Source organism: Piliocolobus tephrosceles, chromosome 1, assembly GCF_002776525.5.
Source record: "Piliocolobus tephrosceles isolate RC106 chromosome 1, ASM277652v3, whole genome shotgun sequence".
Classification (NCBI taxonomy): domain Eukaryota; kingdom Metazoa; phylum Chordata; class Mammalia; order Primates; family Cercopithecidae; genus Piliocolobus; species Piliocolobus tephrosceles.
This window is the reverse complement of record NC_045434.1, coordinates 178,998,059-179,016,033: the sequence shown is the minus strand read 5'-3', so window position 1 is coordinate 179,016,033 and position 17,975 is coordinate 178,998,059. Positions and strand designations below refer to the sequence as shown.

The 17,975-nt window shown below is 52.5% G+C and overlaps 1 protein-coding gene across 1 annotated transcript in view; it reads left to right on the top strand.

Annotated features, from left to right (window-relative positions):
- The window catches only part of TIE1 (tyrosine kinase with immunoglobulin like and EGF like domains 1), a 23,182-nt gene extending 7,745 nt beyond the window's left edge, over positions 1–15,437 (top strand). Inside the window, exons 8-23 of the mRNA XM_023221569.2 lie at positions 558–703; positions 954–1,098; positions 3,260–3,418; positions 3,583–3,720; positions 3,894–4,190; positions 4,722–5,012; positions 5,364–5,554; positions 8,788–8,998; positions 9,152–9,262; positions 9,470–9,660; positions 11,590–11,703; positions 11,814–11,884; positions 13,600–13,640; positions 13,727–13,823; positions 13,947–14,046; positions 14,980–15,437. Coding sequence (XP_023077337.1) covers positions 558–703; positions 954–1,098; positions 3,260–3,418; positions 3,583–3,720; positions 3,894–4,190; positions 4,722–5,012; positions 5,364–5,554; positions 8,788–8,998; positions 9,152–9,262; positions 9,470–9,660; positions 11,590–11,703; positions 11,814–11,884; positions 13,600–13,640; positions 13,727–13,823; positions 13,947–14,046; positions 14,980–15,051 — 2,375 coding nt within the window. The 3' untranslated portion in view covers positions 15,052–15,437. The remainder of the gene's footprint in view (positions 1–557; positions 704–953; positions 1,099–3,259; positions 3,419–3,582; positions 3,721–3,893; positions 4,191–4,721; positions 5,013–5,363; positions 5,555–8,787; positions 8,999–9,151; positions 9,263–9,469; positions 9,661–11,589; positions 11,704–11,813; positions 11,885–13,599; positions 13,641–13,726; positions 13,824–13,946; positions 14,047–14,979) is intronic.
- The last annotated feature ends 2,538 nt before the right edge of the window (positions 15,438–17,975 follow it).

Below are 17,975 nucleotides of genomic sequence, written 5' to 3'. Positions count from 1 at the left end.
AGGACAGTGGAGTAGGGGACCCAGGGATTGGGGACTCTGGCTTGGGTTCCAGGCCAGTGGAGTGGGGGATTGGGGAAATGGTCAGAAGAAGTCAAATCGTGGGGCCTTTGAATGAAGGCCAAAGAGTTTGCACTTCATATGATGGGGCAAGAGGGAATTGTTAAAGAGGAACAAAGGGGTCGATCTGTGTTGGAGAAAGGACCCCTAGCTGTTGGCCAGGGAGCGGGAGTAGGAGACCTTGGAGGAGTCTGTACCTGGAGACCAGAAATGATGAAGCCTGAGCTAGTGTGCTGGCCGGGAGGATGGTGAGGGGCCTGCTGGCGGGTATTAGAGGGTATCAGGAAGTGGGGAGGTAGTTAGGAAGTAGACGTTGCCGCTGATGGGACGTGGGGCTGGGACGCTGGAGGAGTCATGCGGGCCTTTGCTGGTTTTTCAGGCTGGAGGGACTGGGTAGATGGCGGTGCTTCCACTGAGAAACAGAACATGGATGAGGGGCGCTTTGGTGGTCACGTGTCTGCCCCTGTGGAAGCTCCAGGATGAGTGTCCTCTCTCCCCAGACCGGATCCCCCAAATCCTCAACATGGCCTCAGAACTGGAGTTCAACTTAGAGACGATGCCCCGGATCAACTGTGCAGCTGCAGGGAACCCCTTCCCAGTGCGGGGCAGCATAGAGCTACGCAAGCCAGATGGCACTGTGCTCCTGGTCAGCCCCAGTCACCCAACCCACCAGTCCCACAAGCCGCCTGCTTCACAGCTGATCTCTAAACCCCTAGTCCCTCAGAACTTTCTATAGGGCCCACCCATTGGCCTGACCACTGCTCAGATGAGGTCAGGCTGATTGGTGAGGGGCTGCCACGGGGCCTCTGTCCTGCCATCAGTCCAGATGGACACCTGGGTGCCTGCCACAGGGGTGCTCATTCCCTGTGACCGGTCCCCTCCCCCATCTCTTTTAGTCCACCAAGGCCATTGTGGAGCCAGATAAGACCACAGCTGAGTTCGAGGTGCCACGCTTGGTTCTTGCGGACAGTGGGTTCTGGGAGTGCCGTGTGTCCACATCTGGCGGCCAAGACAGCCGGCGCTTCAAGGTCAATGTGAAAGGTCAGTGATGTCCTAGGTCCACAGGGGATGGGCGGTGACCACAGTAGGCTCTAGCTGATGCTGCTCAGGCTGGAGGTCCTAGCAGGAAGGACAAGGACATCTAAGGTCATAGCCTAGCGCCAGGCAAAAAGAGGGGTTGTGGTCAACCAGAGGTCCGGACTGGGCAGTGTCAAGGCTGGAGTACAGCTTAGACCCATCTGGAAAGGACATCCTGTGCCCCAGAAACTGGGGACACTCTCCAGCCCCGCCCTTCCTCCTGCCCAGCCCTTCCTCCTGCCCAGCCATGCTGTTCCCCACCAACCACCACACACACACACAAGTGTACCTTTAACTCTGCTCAGGGATGCTGCCTCCCATCTCTGAGTCACCCTACAGACACTCAGTGCTAGCCCAGGGGGAGCACATGGGGCTGTGGAGCTCAGAGGGTGACCAGCTTGGCTTCCTAGAAGTGGTGCATGCCTAGGAATCTGCCAGGTAAATAAGGAGGGACCTCCCAGTGCCCAAGATTACTCAGACCAGAGCACCCCCCACCCCCAGTCCCTTCACCTTCTCCAGCTTCTCCAGCACCTTAAGCCTTAACCGTTCGCACCCCGGCCACCCCCTGACCCTGCTGTCCCTCTCCTCCTGCCTCCTGTTACCCCATGTAAGCCCCCTCTCTCGCCTTCTGCTTTCTCATTGCCACACTCTGCCTCCCAGGTCCTCGCCATCTCCCCATCCCGTGACTGTGCATCCCTCTCTGCCATCAAGCCCCACCTTCCGCCTTTCTCTTCTCACTCTGCACGGGCTTAGGAGCCAGACAACCTGGGCTTGAATCCTCTCTCCACAAATTCCTTGCCCCATCACCTTAAGCAAAGGACTTAATCTCTCTTACTCTGTTTCTCTCTCTGTGAAATGGGGATAGTTAGCACTTGATGGGGTTGTTAGGAAGATTAAATTAGATGATGCATTTAAGCATTTAGCACAGTGCCCAATACAGAGTGTGTGCTCAATATATGTTGATAATTATTGTTCTTATTATTTAAAATGTCACCTAGTCCCTAGATTTTGATTGTTCTCTAGCAGCTCTCACATATGATCTGCAGCCGGGACCCCTCTTCTGATGCCAGATCATTTTGTGGGGCCTCACGAAGTGGGGCATCTTCTCTGGAAGTCTGGTTTTGAAGTTAGTGTGGAAAGTAGCTGCTGTATGATTCAGAGGCCCATTTTATATCCAGCCACTTCCTGGACATCTAATCCCCTGCATGAGCCAAAGGCACCAAGGGCTTCCCCGCACCCAGAATGGACCTTCATCTCCCCCCAAATCAGCACCGCCTTCTGACATGCTTATTGCTGCCTGACACTCCCTCAGCTTACAGCGCTGCATCCTTTCCCTACCTTGCTCCCTCCTCCCTCTTTCCTTCCTTCCTTTCCTCTCAAAAAGCCAATCTCATAAACATTTGTAAGAGTCAAGGGAACCTGTTAAAAGCACTAATGCAATAATCTAGAGAGAAAAAGTTGAGGCCAGAATAGGAACAGCGATCATGGGGTGAGGAAGTGGGACAGGAACACGAAGGCTGTTTTGGAGTAGAATGGATAGATCTGAGGCGGCCTGTGCAGACAGACCTAGTTCAACACATGGCTGTATCTCCTCCTAGTTGTGTGTCCTTAGGCAAGTTATTCGGTGTCTCTGAGTCTCAGTGTTTTCATAATGCAGGCTAATGAGCCCTGACGGAAAGGTGGTTGTGAGAATTAGAGGTCATGCTATGAAGCATGTGGTGGGGAGCAGGTGCTTCAGTGCCAGTGCCATTTTTTTAAATTAAGAGAGTGATGAATGAGGGCAGGGGCAGAGAGCAGGATGATGCCCAGGTTGTCTCCCTACCCTGGGTTTCAGCCCCTTCTGTCTACCCCTACACTGCATGGGAAGAGTGCACCCCCAAACCATGTCTGGCCGTGTCACTTCCTCATCTACTATCTCTTGGGACACCCTCATGCTTTTATTGCTTAATCCTTGTGCCCCAAGCTACCCAGGGGCCCGAACTCTGTCCTCCCTGGGCCCTGGCCACTATGGTCATCTGTTGAACTTGGTATCCCTCAAGCCCAGAGGGTCCCCAGCTTGAAACAAAGACACAGAAGTGGACTGGATAGGCTGTGTGCCCATGCCTTACCCTGACTCTCCTGGCAGTGCCCCCCGTGCCCCTGGCTGCACCTCGGCTCCTGACCAAGCAGAGCCGCCAGCTTGTGGTCTCCCCGCTGGTCTCGTTCTCTGGGGATGGACCCATCTCCTCTGTCCGCCTGCACTACCGGCCCCAGGACAGTACCATGGACTGGTCGACCATTGTGGGTGAGTAGGGAGAGAGCTGGGGCAGGACAGGGGTGTTGGGTAATAGTGAAGGGATACGGTGAGCAGGAGAGGGAGGGCAAATGGTGTGAGGGGGCTGAAGGGAGCATGGCAGCTTCTAGAAGAGGTAGGGGCTGAATGATGTGTGCTGTACACCCCACCCCCAGTGGACCCCAGTGAGAACGTGACGCTAATGAACCTGAGGCCAAAGACAGGATACAGTGTTCGTGTGCAGCTGAGCCGGCCAGGGGAAGGAGGAGAGGGGGCCTGGGGGCCTCCCACCCTCATGACCACAGACTGTCCTGGTGAGAGGCCAAGAGTCATCCCTTCCTGTCCCCCCAGCGGTTACTGTCCTGTCCACCCCAGGGACCCCTGCCTTTCCCATTGGAGGTTGTTCTTCCTTGTTCACTGGGGATCACTGTCCTGTCCAGCCCCAAGTACCTACTGGACAGTTCTGACCTCTGACTTCTGGCCCCAGAGCCTTTGTTGCAGCCGTGGCTGGAGGGCTGGCATGTGGAAGGCCCTGACCGGCTGCGAGTGAGCTGGTCCTTGCCCTTGGTGCCCGGGCCACTGGTGGGCGACGGTTTCCTGCTGCGCCTGTGGGACGGGACACGGGGGCAGGAGCGGCGGGAGAACGTCTCATCCCCCCAGGCCCGCACTGCCCTCCTGACGGGACTTATGCCTGGCACTCACTACCAGCTGGATGTGCAGCTCTACCACTGCACCCTCCTGGGCCCAGCCTCGCCCCCTGCACACGTGCTTCTGCCCCCCAGTGGTATGCCCAGGGCACAGGGATAGCTGGGGGTTGGGGGAGGACGTGGGATGCAGGGACATATGAGACCTAGGGGACACAGGAGGCTATAGATTAATGGACATGTAGAAGACACGGGACATGCGTAGGGTATTAGGCAGACATGACCCCAGCGGAGACATGGGACTTGGGGAAGATCCAGGATACCAGGAGGACACAGATCACCAGGAGCATGTGGGGAGAGCATGGGGAGGTCAGGGTTCATGGCGAGAACCAGGGTCATGGGAGGGCAAGAGACTTGGGGAGCAGGGGGCATGGGTGGATGTGGAGAGGACTTGGGATACAAGTAGTACAAGGAGAAGCAGAAGCCTGAGGGTGAAGGTGGCCTGGGGGAATGGAGAGGAATTCAGGCTGGTGGGGAGGAGGAATTTGGCAGGGTGGCTCCTGTGCATGGACCCACAGAGCAGGGGGCACAGCTAGAGCAGATGTGTCCAGTGCCACAGCTACATAGCCCAGTCCCGTCTGAGCCTTGCCTTCCCGTCCCCATCTCCCCAGGGCCTCCAGCCCCCCGACACCTCCACGCCCAGGCTCTCTCAGACTCCGAGATCCAGCTGACATGGCAGCACCCGGAGGCTCTGCCTGGGCCGATATCCAAGTACGTTGTGGAGGTGCAGGTGGCTGGGGGTGCAGGAGACCCACTGTGGATAGACGTGGACAGGCCTGAGGAGACAAGCACCATCGTCCGTGGCCTCAACGCCAGCACGCACTACCTCTTCCGCGTGCGGGCCAGCATTCAGGGGCTTGGGGACTGGAGCAACACAGTAGAAGAGTCCACCCTGGGCAACGGTGAGAGGGGAAGGCCCACAGGACCCCCAGGCTCTGAGCAGGGAGAGCTCAGCGTGCTCTCCCTCCACATCACCCCCTGCTGTGGAACTAGGGCATCCCAGGCCCTTCCCAAGAAAGACTCAGCCCCGGTCTGGGGTACTCAGCCTTCCCTTCTCATGATCCACTGTCCTAGGGCTGGGAAAATCATGTCGCCCCTCTGACACTCCTCATCCCTTCCTTCATGTGGCCCAAGTGGTTTCCTGATAGTCCTGGCACTGGGATCTGTCACCTCTCCCTTTGTATAACCCCGTGGCGGCCTCTGGGTTCCCTGACCCCGGTGTCCCCACAATCTGCCCCTCTCACTGTGTCCAGGGCTGCAGGCTGAGGGCCCAGTCCAAGAGAGCCGGGCAGCAGAAGAAGGCCTGGATCAGCAGCTGATCCTGGCAGTGGTGGGCTCTGTGTCTGCCACCTGCCTCACCATCCTGGCAGCCCTTTTAACCCTGGTGTGCATCCGCAGAAGCTGCCTGCATCGGAGACGCACCTTCACCTACCAGTCAGGCTCGGTCAGTGACCTGCCCCGCCCCCGGGTGCATGCTCGCAGCCCGTGTATGTGTTTCTATCTGAGTACACACAAGACCTTGTACACCTTGTGTGTGTGTGCGTGTGTTTGTGTTGCAGGTATAAAATTACACTCAGCAATGTTAAAGGGTACAAAATATAATTTTCTTTACTCTAAAACTGAACTCAGCTCACGAGCCCATTTATATTAGTGGTGAAATATTTAATATTCCCAATTCAAAAGAATTCCGTGATGACCATATTTCATGAGGGACACTCCAGGTTTGGGCTCCATCAATTGGAGATTTTCCTCTCCCCTCTTTTCCTTCTCCCTAGCGGTTATCTAGGCCTAAATAGCAAGGTGATCAAATGGAAGGACACTTGGGGTTCATGCTGGCCTCTGTCCTTGCAGGCCTTCCTGGACTTGAGAGCCAGCCTCTGTCAGCACACATCTTTGGCTGATGTCCTTAGCTCTACTGTGGTCACCTGCCAGTAGGCCAGTCATGCTGTGATCTCCTCATCCTAACCTCCATTCTTGCAAATCCCAGGGCCTCCTTTCGGAGACTTAAGAAAGGGGCCAGGTGCAGCGGCTCATGCCTGTAATCCCAGCATTTTAGGAGGCTGAGGTGGGCGGATCACCTGAAGTCAGGAGTTCGAGACCAGCCTGACCAACATGGTGAAAACCCGTCTCTACTAAAAATACAAAAATTAGCCAGGCGTGGTGGCACACGCCTGTAATCCCAGCTACTCAGGAGGCTGAGGCAGGAGAATTGCTTGAACCCAGGAGGTGGAGGTTGCAGTGAGCCGAGATGTTGCCATTGCACTCCAGACTGGGCAACAGAGTAAGACCCTGTCTCAAAAATATAAAAAAAGAAAAAGAACTAAAGAACTGTAGGGGCTTCCTTATACCTTATGGAGGGAGGCATTATTCTGTGGCCCTCAGACCCACTGTCACAACCCCGTCCCACTTAGACAACTGTTTCTACCACTCTAGAATTGTGCTGGCCTGCAACCTCACCCATTGCTCCTTGAAAGAGAAAGCACAAACCTCCACTCCTGGCTTCCCTGTAATCCTGCCTGAGTTTTCTGTCCTCCTGTGGCCCACATCCTTCCATCCCTTAGGTGCCTGCTTAGAGGTGGGGCGTGGGAGCAGACCCACTATCCCTTCATCCTGTCATTCTTCCTTCTAGCCACCCATCCACAGGTCCTGTCTCCTCTGAGGGCTTCCTCATAGTCGTCACTTAGGATCCGAACTCTGTCCTTGGCCTTCCAGGCCTGGACTCTTAATATTTAGAGCTAAGCTTTGGCATTTCAAATAAAAAATAAAAAAAGAAAGAAAACCCTCTTCTCTCTCAAGGGCTGACCCTTGTGATAGAAAAGCTAGTGTTCCTGCTATGCCTTTAAAAAATCCATTCAGAGACTGGGCGCGGTGGCTCACGCCTGTAATCCCAGCACTTTGGGAGGCTGAGGCGGGTGGATCACGAGGTCAGGAGTTCAAGACCAGCCTGCCCAATTGGTGAAACCCCATCTCTACTAAAACAACAAAAATTAGCCAGGCACAGTGGCAGGCGCCTGTAATCCCAGCTACTAGGGAGGCTGAGGCAGGAGAATCGCTTGAACCCAGATAGCAGAAGTTGCAGTGAGCCAAGATCATGCCACTATTCTCCAGCCTGGGCAACAGAGTGAGTGAGACTCCATTTCCAAAAAAAAAAAAAATCCATTGAGAGATTCAATTGGCTTCTTTGTTCCAAGCTGTGTTGGCCCTTCCTCTGAGGTCAGTGCACAGAAAGCCCTCACTGCTGTGGTGGGGGAGGGTAGTGGGTACAGATGTTGACGGCAGGAGGTGGGAAAGCAGTCTTTAACAGACATGGTGTCATAGTATATGTCAAGATATATCCCCCTAGCCTGGGCAACATGGCAAAACCCCATCTCTACAATAAAAGAAAAGATGAACATTAGATGGGCTTGGAGGTGTGCACCTGTGGACCCCCCTACTCGGGAGGCTGAGGTGGGAGGATCACTTGTGCTCAAAAGCTCGAGGCTGCAATGAGCTGAGATCATGCCATTGTGCTTCCGCCTAGGCAACAGACTGAGACCCTGTCTCAAAACAAACAAAAGGATATATCCCTGGTACATGTGCCTGCATATGGATAGGAAATGTGTGTGCACAAATGCGTGCGCCCCATGTATGAGTGCACACGTGCATCCCCTGTGAGTGCCCCATGTGTAAATGCATGGGTCCCAGATGCACGTGTCCCTATGCCTGTGCACCTTCAGGCCTGCATGTGTATATGGACCTATACATGCATGCACCAAGAACATCACGTGCATTTGGTATGTGCCGTCAGCACCAGTGCTTCATGCAAATCCCTGTGCCCCAGGTCCTCAGCCCTTGCCCATCAAGCTGGGCTTCAGTGCACTTAGGAAGCCCCACCAGAAGGTCTATCTTAACCCTTGTTCCAGTTCTCATATTGGCAGCTTCTTTGGTCCTGTTCACTTATTTCCTTTTCCTGCCATCAGCCCCGCCCAGATGGCCTCCTCCTACACAGTTAGGGAATTGGACATTCCTCTTTGTTATGGTCTTGCTATTTGCAGGTCCTGGCCTGGTTTTAGAGCTATGGAGAGAAGCCAAGTGTGTGGACAGGGTAATCTCTGCCTCTGCTACTGTGGAGAAGAAAACCCCTCCACTGGCTCCCAGCAACTCAGGGCTGAGCATGTAGTAAGTAGGTGCTCAGGGAATATACCCTGGCCTACTCCCTAAGGCTGGAATCTTCTCCAGAGCTTCCCTGGTGACCCCTCCAAAAAAAAAAAAAAAAAAAAATCCTGGTTGTAGGATTAGCACAGTCATAGGAAGCTCATTCCAATCCTTTTCTGTTTTAAGTGTTAGAAATATCCTCCTTCCATTGACCCACATTGTGGCTTCTAGCAACTTTACCCACAAGCCCTGGTTCTGCCTCCCGGAGTCCTGCACACCTGATCCCCCCGCTGCAGCCTCTGCATTTCTCTCCTTGGACATCTGCCCATCCAGCAGCCTACCTGTGGCTCTGTTACCTAAGATTCTGTCTCAGTTATGTCCTCTGTCTGCCTGTCTGTCCCTGGCTGACCACCAGGGTGCCCTCTGTCTGGGTCTCTGCCCACTTGTCTGACACTGAAACCTCCTCGTGTGCCTGTCTGTGCCTCCTTCTGCCCCCTTTAACTCTCGTGTGGACTGTCTACCCTCTTGTCTCATCCTGTGAAGGGCGAGGAGACCATCCTGCAGTTCAGCTCAGGGACTTTGACACTGACCCGGCGGCCAAAACCGCAGCCTGAGCCCCTGAGCTACCCAGTGCTGGAGTGGGAGGACATCACCTTTGAGGACCTCATCGGGGAGGGGAACTTCGGCCAGGTCATCCGGGCCATGATCAAGAAGGATGGGCTGAAGATGAATGCAGCCATCAAGATGCTGAAAGGTCCACTGGGGCGACCCCTGGCCCAGCCCCAATGCTCTCCTTTATCCCACAAATCCCAGGCCCCACCTGGCTTCCTCCAGCAATTGACCCCAGCCCTTGCCAGCCCTTTCTCCAGAGTTATTTCTGGCAAAAGTAATACTAAATTCTTTACAGAGTATGCCTCCGAAAATGACCATCGTGACTTCGCGGGAGAACTGGAAGTTCTGTGCAAATTGGGGCATCACCCCAACATCATCAACCTCCTGGGGGCCTGTAAGAACCGAGGTGAGCCCCCAGCTCATCACCTACCCCTTCTTCCAAACCCCCATCCTCAGCCATCACCTCCACCACATGAGTAGCTTGCCAGGGGCTGCTGGCGACCTGTGCATCACCCTTGATCCTCCCTCATCCCTGTCTGTTACCATCGGGTGCCTGCTCCCACCCTAGGCTCCCTGTGTCTAAACCACCACGGTCTGTCTCTTTGCCTCTCAGGTTACTTGTATATCGCTATCGAATATGCCCCCTATGGGAACCTGCTAGATTTTCTGCGGAAAAGCCGGGTCCTAGAGACTGACCCAGCTTTTGCTCGAGAGCATGGGACAGCCTCTACCCTCAGCTCCCGGCAGCTGCTGCGTTTCGCCAGTGATGCGGCCAATGGCATGCAGTACCTGAGTGAGAAGCAGGTGTGTGTGAGTGGGGGTGGGTGGAGGCCAGAGGGGGAAGCTACTGGGCCGATGTCAGGGGAAGAAGTCAGCCGGCCCTGATTGGATGTGGGGATTGAGGTTGTATGTGGTTGCAAGCAGAGCGAGAAGGCAGGGCCAAGGGGCAGGTCTGGAGGAGGTGGGGACTTCCAGTATGGAGGGTGCAGGTGTTGAGTGAGCAGGTCTAGATGCTAGCCTGGAACTCAGGAGAGAGGCCCAGGCTGGAGACAGCATCTGCGTGTGAGCTGTCACCCCACAGATGGTGCCTAATGGCAATGGACCTGGTGCGATCTGCTGGAGAGAGGGAAGGGCAGAGATCCGAGCCCAAGTCAGCTCAGGCCTGAATGAAAGGACAGGGGGTGACTGTCCAGGGGAATGTAAGACTGAGGGAAGGCATTTTATTCTTTTTTTTTTTTTTTTTTTGAGGCTAAGTCTCCTTTTTTTTCCCCAGGCGGGGGTGCAGTGGCACGATTTTGGCTCACCACAACCTCTGCCTCCTGGGTTGAAGCAATTCTCCTGCCTCAGTCTCCTGAGTAGCTGGAATTACAGGCATGCACCACCACAGCCAGCTAATTTTCTTTTTTTTTTTTTTTCTTTTTTTTTTTTTGAGACGGAGTCTCGCTCTGTCGCCCAGGCTGGAGTACAGTGGCCGGATCTCAGCTCACTGCAAGCTCCGCCTCCCGGGTTCACACTGTTCTCCTGCCTCAGCCTCCCGAGTAGCTGGGACTACAGGCACCCGCCACTACGCCCGGCTAGTTTTTTGTATTTTTTAGTAGAGACGGGGTTTCACCGTGTTGGCCAGGATGGTCTCGATCTCCTGACCTCGTGATCCGCCCGTCTCGGCCTCCCAAAGTGCTGGGATTACAGGCTTGAGCCACCGCGCCCGGCCTTAATTTTCTTATTTTTAGTAGAGACAGGGTTTCACCATGCTGGCCAGGCTATTCTTGAACTCGCGACCTCAAGTGATCCACCCGCCTCAGCCTCCCAAAGTGCTGGGATTACAGGCATGAGCCATGGCACCTGGCCAGCATTTTTTTTTTTTAATTATACTTTAAGTTCTAGGGTACATGTGCATAACGTGCAGGTTTGTTACATATGTATACTTGTGCCATGTTGGTGTGCTGCACCCATTAACTCGTCAGCAAGCATTTTAAAGATAGTAAAGTTTTGAGTATGTTTGAAAGCAGAGGGGCAGGGGAAAGGACCAGAGCAGAGGGAGGGGCGGGTTGAGAGAGGTCTCTGGGGAAGCTGGGGAGAAGAAAGTTTCTCTAAGGGAGAGAAACTGGAACGCAGGGGGTGGGAAGAGGGAGGGGGAGAAGCATGGAAAGAGGAGAAGGTGCAGTATGGCCACCACTGTCTCAGGAAAAGGGATCCAGCCTGAACTTGGCCATGGCCCAGGAAGGAGCGGGTGAGAGCCAACACTGATCTTTCTCAGACATGAGTCAGCTGACAAGATTTCAGCCAGGCGGGGAGGAGAAAGAGTATGGGGTACTGCCGGGCGCGGTGGCTCAAGCCTGTAATCCCAGCACTTTGGGAGGCCGAGACGGGCGGATCACGAGGTCAGGAGATCGAGACCATCCTGGCTAACATGGTGAAACCCAGTCTCTACTAAAAAACACACACACACACACAAAAACTAGCCGGGCGAGGTGGCGGGTGCCTGTAGTCCCAGCTGCTCGGGAGGCTGAGGCAGGAGAATGGTGTAAACCCGGGAGGCGGAGCTTGCAGTGAGCTGAGATCCGGCCACTGCACTCCAGCCTGGGTGACAGAGCGAGACTCCGTCTCAAAAAAAAAAAAAGAGTATGGGGTACTGAAGGCAACCAGGGTACCCACAAAGACTGACTCCTTACTGGCCTGACTGTCCTGGGCTCCCTCATCCCCAGTCTCTCCTGACTTCTACCCTGCCTACAGTTCATCCACAGGGACCTGGCTGCCCGGAATGTGCTGGTCGGAGAGAACCTGGCCTCCAAGATTGCAGACTTCGGCCTTTCTCGAGGAGAGGAGGTTTATGTGAAGAAAACGATGGTGAGTCTCATTCATCCCTCACCCTTAGGGCTTGTGCCTGGCCCTGCCCGACAGGGGCCTCAAACAGGCCCTTCCTCCACACTCAGCCCCTTAAACCCATTCTCTCCTAGGGGCGTCTCCCTGTGCGCTGGATGGCCATTGAGTCCCTGAACTACAGTGTCTATACCACCAAGAGTGATGTGTGAGTGTAGGATGGGAGGGCACAGGAGGGCTTGGCCCCAAGAATCACACAGGCCTGACCTAGACACATCTCAGAAATGTCATGGGTGGTCTAAGGCATGACCTGGGCTGTGTTCCAGGTGTGACACGGGTGTGTCTTTGGTATAAAGTACCCAGCCAAGGTGGGGCTAGCTGGAAGGAATCTCGGAAGGTGTTTCAGGGATAGGACTGGGTAAAGGTAGTTTCAGATTATGGTTGTGTAAGTGACAGGGGGATGCCTTGGAGAGGTTTGGGAATGCTGGTGGATGCTTCCTGAGGTAGATGGAGAGGCCACTCAGGAATTGCTGTCATCTTCCTCCCTGAAGGGCAATGTCATGCCCACCTGAGGATCTTACCAGAGCATGACCCCCAAGACTCCCTCTCTGTGCCCCCTCCCCTGCAGACAGCCCTCTTGGCATACTCCTCCTGTCTCTCCAGGGATGTCCATCTTGGTCTGAACCTACCCCTTGCCCCAAGCCCTTTGGCCTTGCCTGCACGGCTCACTGCTTACCACACTGATCACCCCTCTGACCACTACATGCCTACTTCCTGCTTCTGCCCCAACACTCCCTAGATTCCCTCCACCTCCTTGAACTCTCTCCCCTGGTCTCAGGCCGGATGCACACTACACAGAAGCTGCTACAAAGTGAGATGCAGTCAAGAGCAAGAGCTTTGGAGTCAGACTGCCTGGGTTTGAACACTTGCTCTGCCACTAACTAGCTGTATGGCATTGGGCAATCTAGCTAACCTCTCAGTGCCTTAGTGTCTTCATCTGTAAAATGGCAAGAATAATAGAACCTGTATCATAGGGTTGGTGTGAGGGTTAAACGAATTAACATATCTGTTAAAAATGACCAGTGCCTGGACCACAGTAAGTGCTCAATAAAAATGTTAGCTCGGCTGGCTGTGGTGGCCCGCGTGTGTAATCCCAGCACTATGGGAGGCCAGGCAGGCAAATCACTGGAGACGTGGAGTTTGAGACCAGCCTGGGCAAGATGGCAAGACCCTGTCTTTACTAAAAATACAAAACATCGCCGGGCGCGGTGGCTCACATCTGTAATCCCAGCACTTTGGGAGGCCAAGGCGGGCAGATCACGAAGTCAGGAGATTGAGACCATCCTGGTTAACACAGTGAAACCCCGTCTCTACTAAAAATACAAAAAGAAATTAGCCAGGCGTGGTGGCGGGCGCCTGTAGTCTCAGCTACTGGGGAGGCTGAGGCAGGAGAATGGTGTGAACCCGGGAGGCGGAGCTTGCAGTGAGCTGAGATCTCGCCACTGCACTCCAGCCTGGGCGACAGAGCAAGACTCTGTCTCATAAATAAATAAATAAACAAATAAACAAACAAAACATTAGCTGAGCATGGTGGCATATACCAGCTACAAGGGAGACTGAGGCGGGAGGACCACCTGTTCCTGGGAGGTTGAGGCTGCAGTAAGCCACTGCACTCCAGCCTGGGTGACAGAGTGAGACCCTGTTTCAAGAAAAAAAAAATTAGCTCTAATAGTGTTGAGCCCAGGGATGGGGGCAGTATGAAGGAGCTTCACTGGAGCAGAGACAACAGCTGGCCAAGGCCAGATACTGAGAGAGTAGACACATACAGAGGGCTGGGAGGTACTGCACATCTTGGGTAGGTAGAAACTAAACTGCTAGGGGCCAGGGCCTAGAAGGTAACTAAGTGCATCCTTCTTATTTCAGCTGGTCCTTTGGGGTCCTTCTATGGGAGATAGTGAGCCTTGGTGAGTTCCTAACCCCCATTGCCCAGAGTGCCCCACCTTACCCCACGTGGAACGCTGGACCAAGAGCACTTTGTCCCCTCCTGCAGGAGGTACACCCTACTGTGGGATGACCTGTGCCGAGCTCTACGAAAAGCTGCCCCAGGGCTATCGCATGGAGCAGCCTCGAAACTGTGACGATGAAGTGTGAGTCACCCCATCCTTGAGTTCCATGACCCTGTTTCTGTGATGAGTGACCTCAGCTTTGATCCCTGTGACCCCATCACCCCAGCTGGCCTGACTCCTCATCTCAGCAATGCCCCCTCGCAGGTACGAGCTGATGCGTCAGTGCTGGCGGGACCGTCCCTATGAGCGACCCCCCTTCGCCCAGATTGCGCTGCAGCTAGGCCGCATGCTGGAAGCCAGGAAGGTGAGGAGACTGGGGCTGAGGTGGCGGGGTGGGCTCACAGAGTGCTCCAGAGTGCCCTCTCAGAGGTGTCGTGACCCTGTCCCAACCACACTACCTGCCCAAACTCCCTCACTAGGGGCTGTCACCACGCTAGGCTGGGCCCCAGGATGCAGCCTGCCTTTCCAGCCCTCACTGGGTTAGACACCAGGCCCTTCCAAAACTCTTTCAAGGCCACTGCTTAGCCCCAGCAGCAAATCCCTCCCTTGAGTCCCAAGTCCCAGACTGCTTGCCTGTCCTCTGCTGAGGCCATCAGCCCATTCTCATCTGGGACACCTCTCCCCACCTGCCAGAGCCAGAGCAGAGTGCATGAATGGTCACTAACCAAATGGATGGATGGGTGAATGAGTGATACAGTAACTGTATGAATGAATGAATGGATGGAATTAGTGGATAGATGATACAATAATCATATAAACATGTAATTCAATAACTGAATCTACTAACCATGTGAATAAGTGAATTATCAAATAAATATAATGAAAAATATATCAGAATTAGTAAATATGAACAGTTCTTCAAGTAAATGAATGATTAACCATCTTAAGAATGAGGGAATGATCAAATAACCATATAAATGGGTGAGTCATCTAAAATGGCTTTTGAACAGATAAGTTACTTAATGAATGAATGTATAAGCCAAGAATTCACTGAAAGAGTGCATGTAAAAACCGTCCTCTAACAATGGCATTGAGGGCCTCTCACCTGAGGCCCCAGCTGTGGCCTGCTGCCTTCACTGCCCTGGGCTGGTAAAGGCCGCTCTTGGCCATGGGGCCATCTTGAGTCTCCAGAACAAATCAGTGTCAGTTCAAATGCCCCAACCACATGGAAGTCAAAGAGCTTGCAGCCAGATTCATCCCCATTCCTGGCCCCTACTAAAGCTTGCTCTGCCCCCAGGCCTATGTGAACATGTCGCTGTTTGAGAACTTCACTTACGCGGGCATTGATGCCACAGCTGAGGAGGCCTGAGCTGCCATCCAGCCAGAACCTGGCTCTGCTGGCCGGAGCAAACTCTGCTGTCTAACCTGTGACCAGTCTGACCCTTACAGCCTCTGACTTAAGCTGCCTCAATGAATTTTTTTAACTTAAGGGAGAAAAAAAGGGATCTGGGGATGGGGTGGGCTTAGGGGAACTGGGTCCTCGTGCTTTGTAGGTGTCTCATAGCTATCCTGGGCATCCTTCCTTCTAGTTCAGCTGCCCCACAGGTGTGCTTCCCATCCCACTCCTTCCCCAACACAAACCCCCACTCCAGCTCCTCTGCTTAAGCCAGCACTCATACCACTAACATGCCCTGTTCAGCTACTCCCACTCCCGGCCTGTCATTCAGAAAAAAATAAATATTCTAATAAGCTCTATTCAATGTCTACCTTTTACTGCTGGTCAATCTTGGGGTGAGGGGCGTAGTTAAACCCAAGAGACAGAAATTGGTTGGGCGCGGTGGCTCATGCCTGTAATCCCAGCACTTTGGGAGGCCGAGACAGGCAGATCACGAGGTCAGAAGATGGAGACCATCCTGGCTAATACGGTGAAACCCCGCCTCTACTAAAAATGCAAAAAATTAGTTGGGCGAGGTGGTGGGCACCTGTAGTCCCAGCTACTCGGGAGGCTGAGGCAGGAGAATGGCGTGAACCCAGGAGGTGGAGCTTGCATTGAGCCAAGATAGCGCCACTGCACTCCAGCCTGGGCCACAGAACAAGACTCTGTCTCAAAAAAAAAAAAAAAGAAAAAAGAAACAATACATAGACATGGCCTCTACCTCGCTGGATCTTCAGACTTATATGGGAAACAAACATTAAAGTATACAAATTTTTTTTTTTTTGGCAAACTTTTTTTTGGATCTGAATAGACCTTTCTCCAAAAAAGAAAAAGAAATGGCCAATAAGCACATGAAAAAGATGTTCAACATGAGGAGTCATCAGGAAATGCAAATCAAAACCAATGTGAGATACTACTTCATACACACTAAGATGGCTATAATGGAAAACATAACAAGTGTTGGCAAGGAAGAAAATGGAACCATCATACACTGTTGGTGGGAATGTAACATTGTGCAGCCTCTTTGGAAACCAGTCTGGCAGTTCCTTAAACATGTGGAAACTCTACACATAGAGTTCTCAGAAGACCCAGAAATTCCACTTGTAGGCATATATGCCCAAGAGAAATGAGAATGTATGTGCACACAAAAATATGTACATGGATGTTTATAGCAATATTATTCATAATAGCCAAAAAGTAGAAACAACTCAAATGTTCATCATCTGACGAATGGATAAATGGTATATGGTATATCCATACAGTGGAATATTATTCAGCCATTAAAAGGGAATGAAGGCTGGGCATGATGGCTTGTTCCTGTAACCCCAGCACTTTAAGAGGCTGAGGCAGGCAGATCACTTAAGCCCAGGAGGTCAAGACCAGCCTGAGCAACATGGCAAAACCCTGTCTCTACAAAAAATACAAAAATTTGCCAGGAGTGGTGGTGCATGCCTGTAGTCCCAGCTACTCGGGAAGCTCAGGTGACTGGATCACCTGAGCCTGGGAGGTCAAGGCTGCAGTGAGCTGTGATGGTGCCACTGTACTCCAGCCTAGGCAATGGAGTGAGATCCAGTCTCAGAAAAAGAGTGGGGGGCGGTGAATGAAATACTAATGCATGCTGTATTGTAAATGAACATTGAAAATACCATGCTAAGTGAAAGAAGCCAGTCACAAAAGACAACATATGGTAGTCGTATTCCATTTATATGAAATTTCCATACTAGGCAAATCTATAGAGGTAGAAAGTAGATTAGTGGTTGCTTAGGACTAGAAGGAAGTTGGGGAGATAAAAGGATGAGTGTAAAAGGTACAGGATTTCTTTTTGAGGTGATAAAAATGATCTAAACTTGACTGGTTGCACATATCTGTGAATATACTAAAAACCACTGATTTGTACACTTTAAATGGGTGAGTTGTACGGTGTGTGAATTATATATCCCAATAAAGCTGGGTCGTTTTTTGTTTGTTCATTAGTTTTTTTGAGATGGAGTCTCGCTCTGTCGCCCAGGCTGGAGTGCAGTGGTGTGATCTTGGCTCACTGCAAGCTCCACCTCCAGGGTTCACACCATTCTCCTGCCTCAGTCTCCCAAGTAGCTGGGACTACAGGCGCCCACCACCACGCCTGGCTAATTTTTTTTTTTTTTTTTTTTTTTAGTAGAGACAGGATTTTGCTGTGTTAGCTAGGATGGTCTCAATCTCCTGACCTTGTGATCTGCCCGCCTTGGCCTCCCAAAGTGCTGGGATTACAGGCATGAGCCACCACGCCTGGCCAAGCTGGGTTTATTTTTTAAGTGAAGGCAAGGAGATCAGTGAAAGACCACTACATATAGTAATGTGAGTGAAATGATGGTGTGGTGGTAGCAAACTGGAATAACACGAAGAAAGAATGGACAGGGGTTGAATATGGGACTGAAAGGAGAAGAGTCTAGGATCGCTGCCAAGCTTCTGTTTATATGATGGGTGGGTGGTGATACCAGTCACTAAAAGAATAAAAACAGCTAATAGTTACATAGTACTTAATTGCTGGGCACCATTCCAAGCATTTTGCATGTATTAATTCATTCAGTCTTCAACAATCCTATTAGTAGGTACTATTATTATTCTCATTTTACAGAGAACAGGACCAGAGTGGCTAGTAACTTGGCTAAAATCTGATAGCTAGTAAGGGGCAGAGCGATTTTTTGTGGATGTTTTTGTTGTTCTTGTTTTAAGACAGGATCTCACTTAGTCTCCCAGGCTGGAGTGCAGTGATTCAATCATAGCTCACTGCAGCCTCAACCTCCTGGGCTCAAGCAATCCTCCTGTCTCAGCCTCCCAAGTAGATGGGACTACAGGCATGCACCACCATGCTCAGCTTT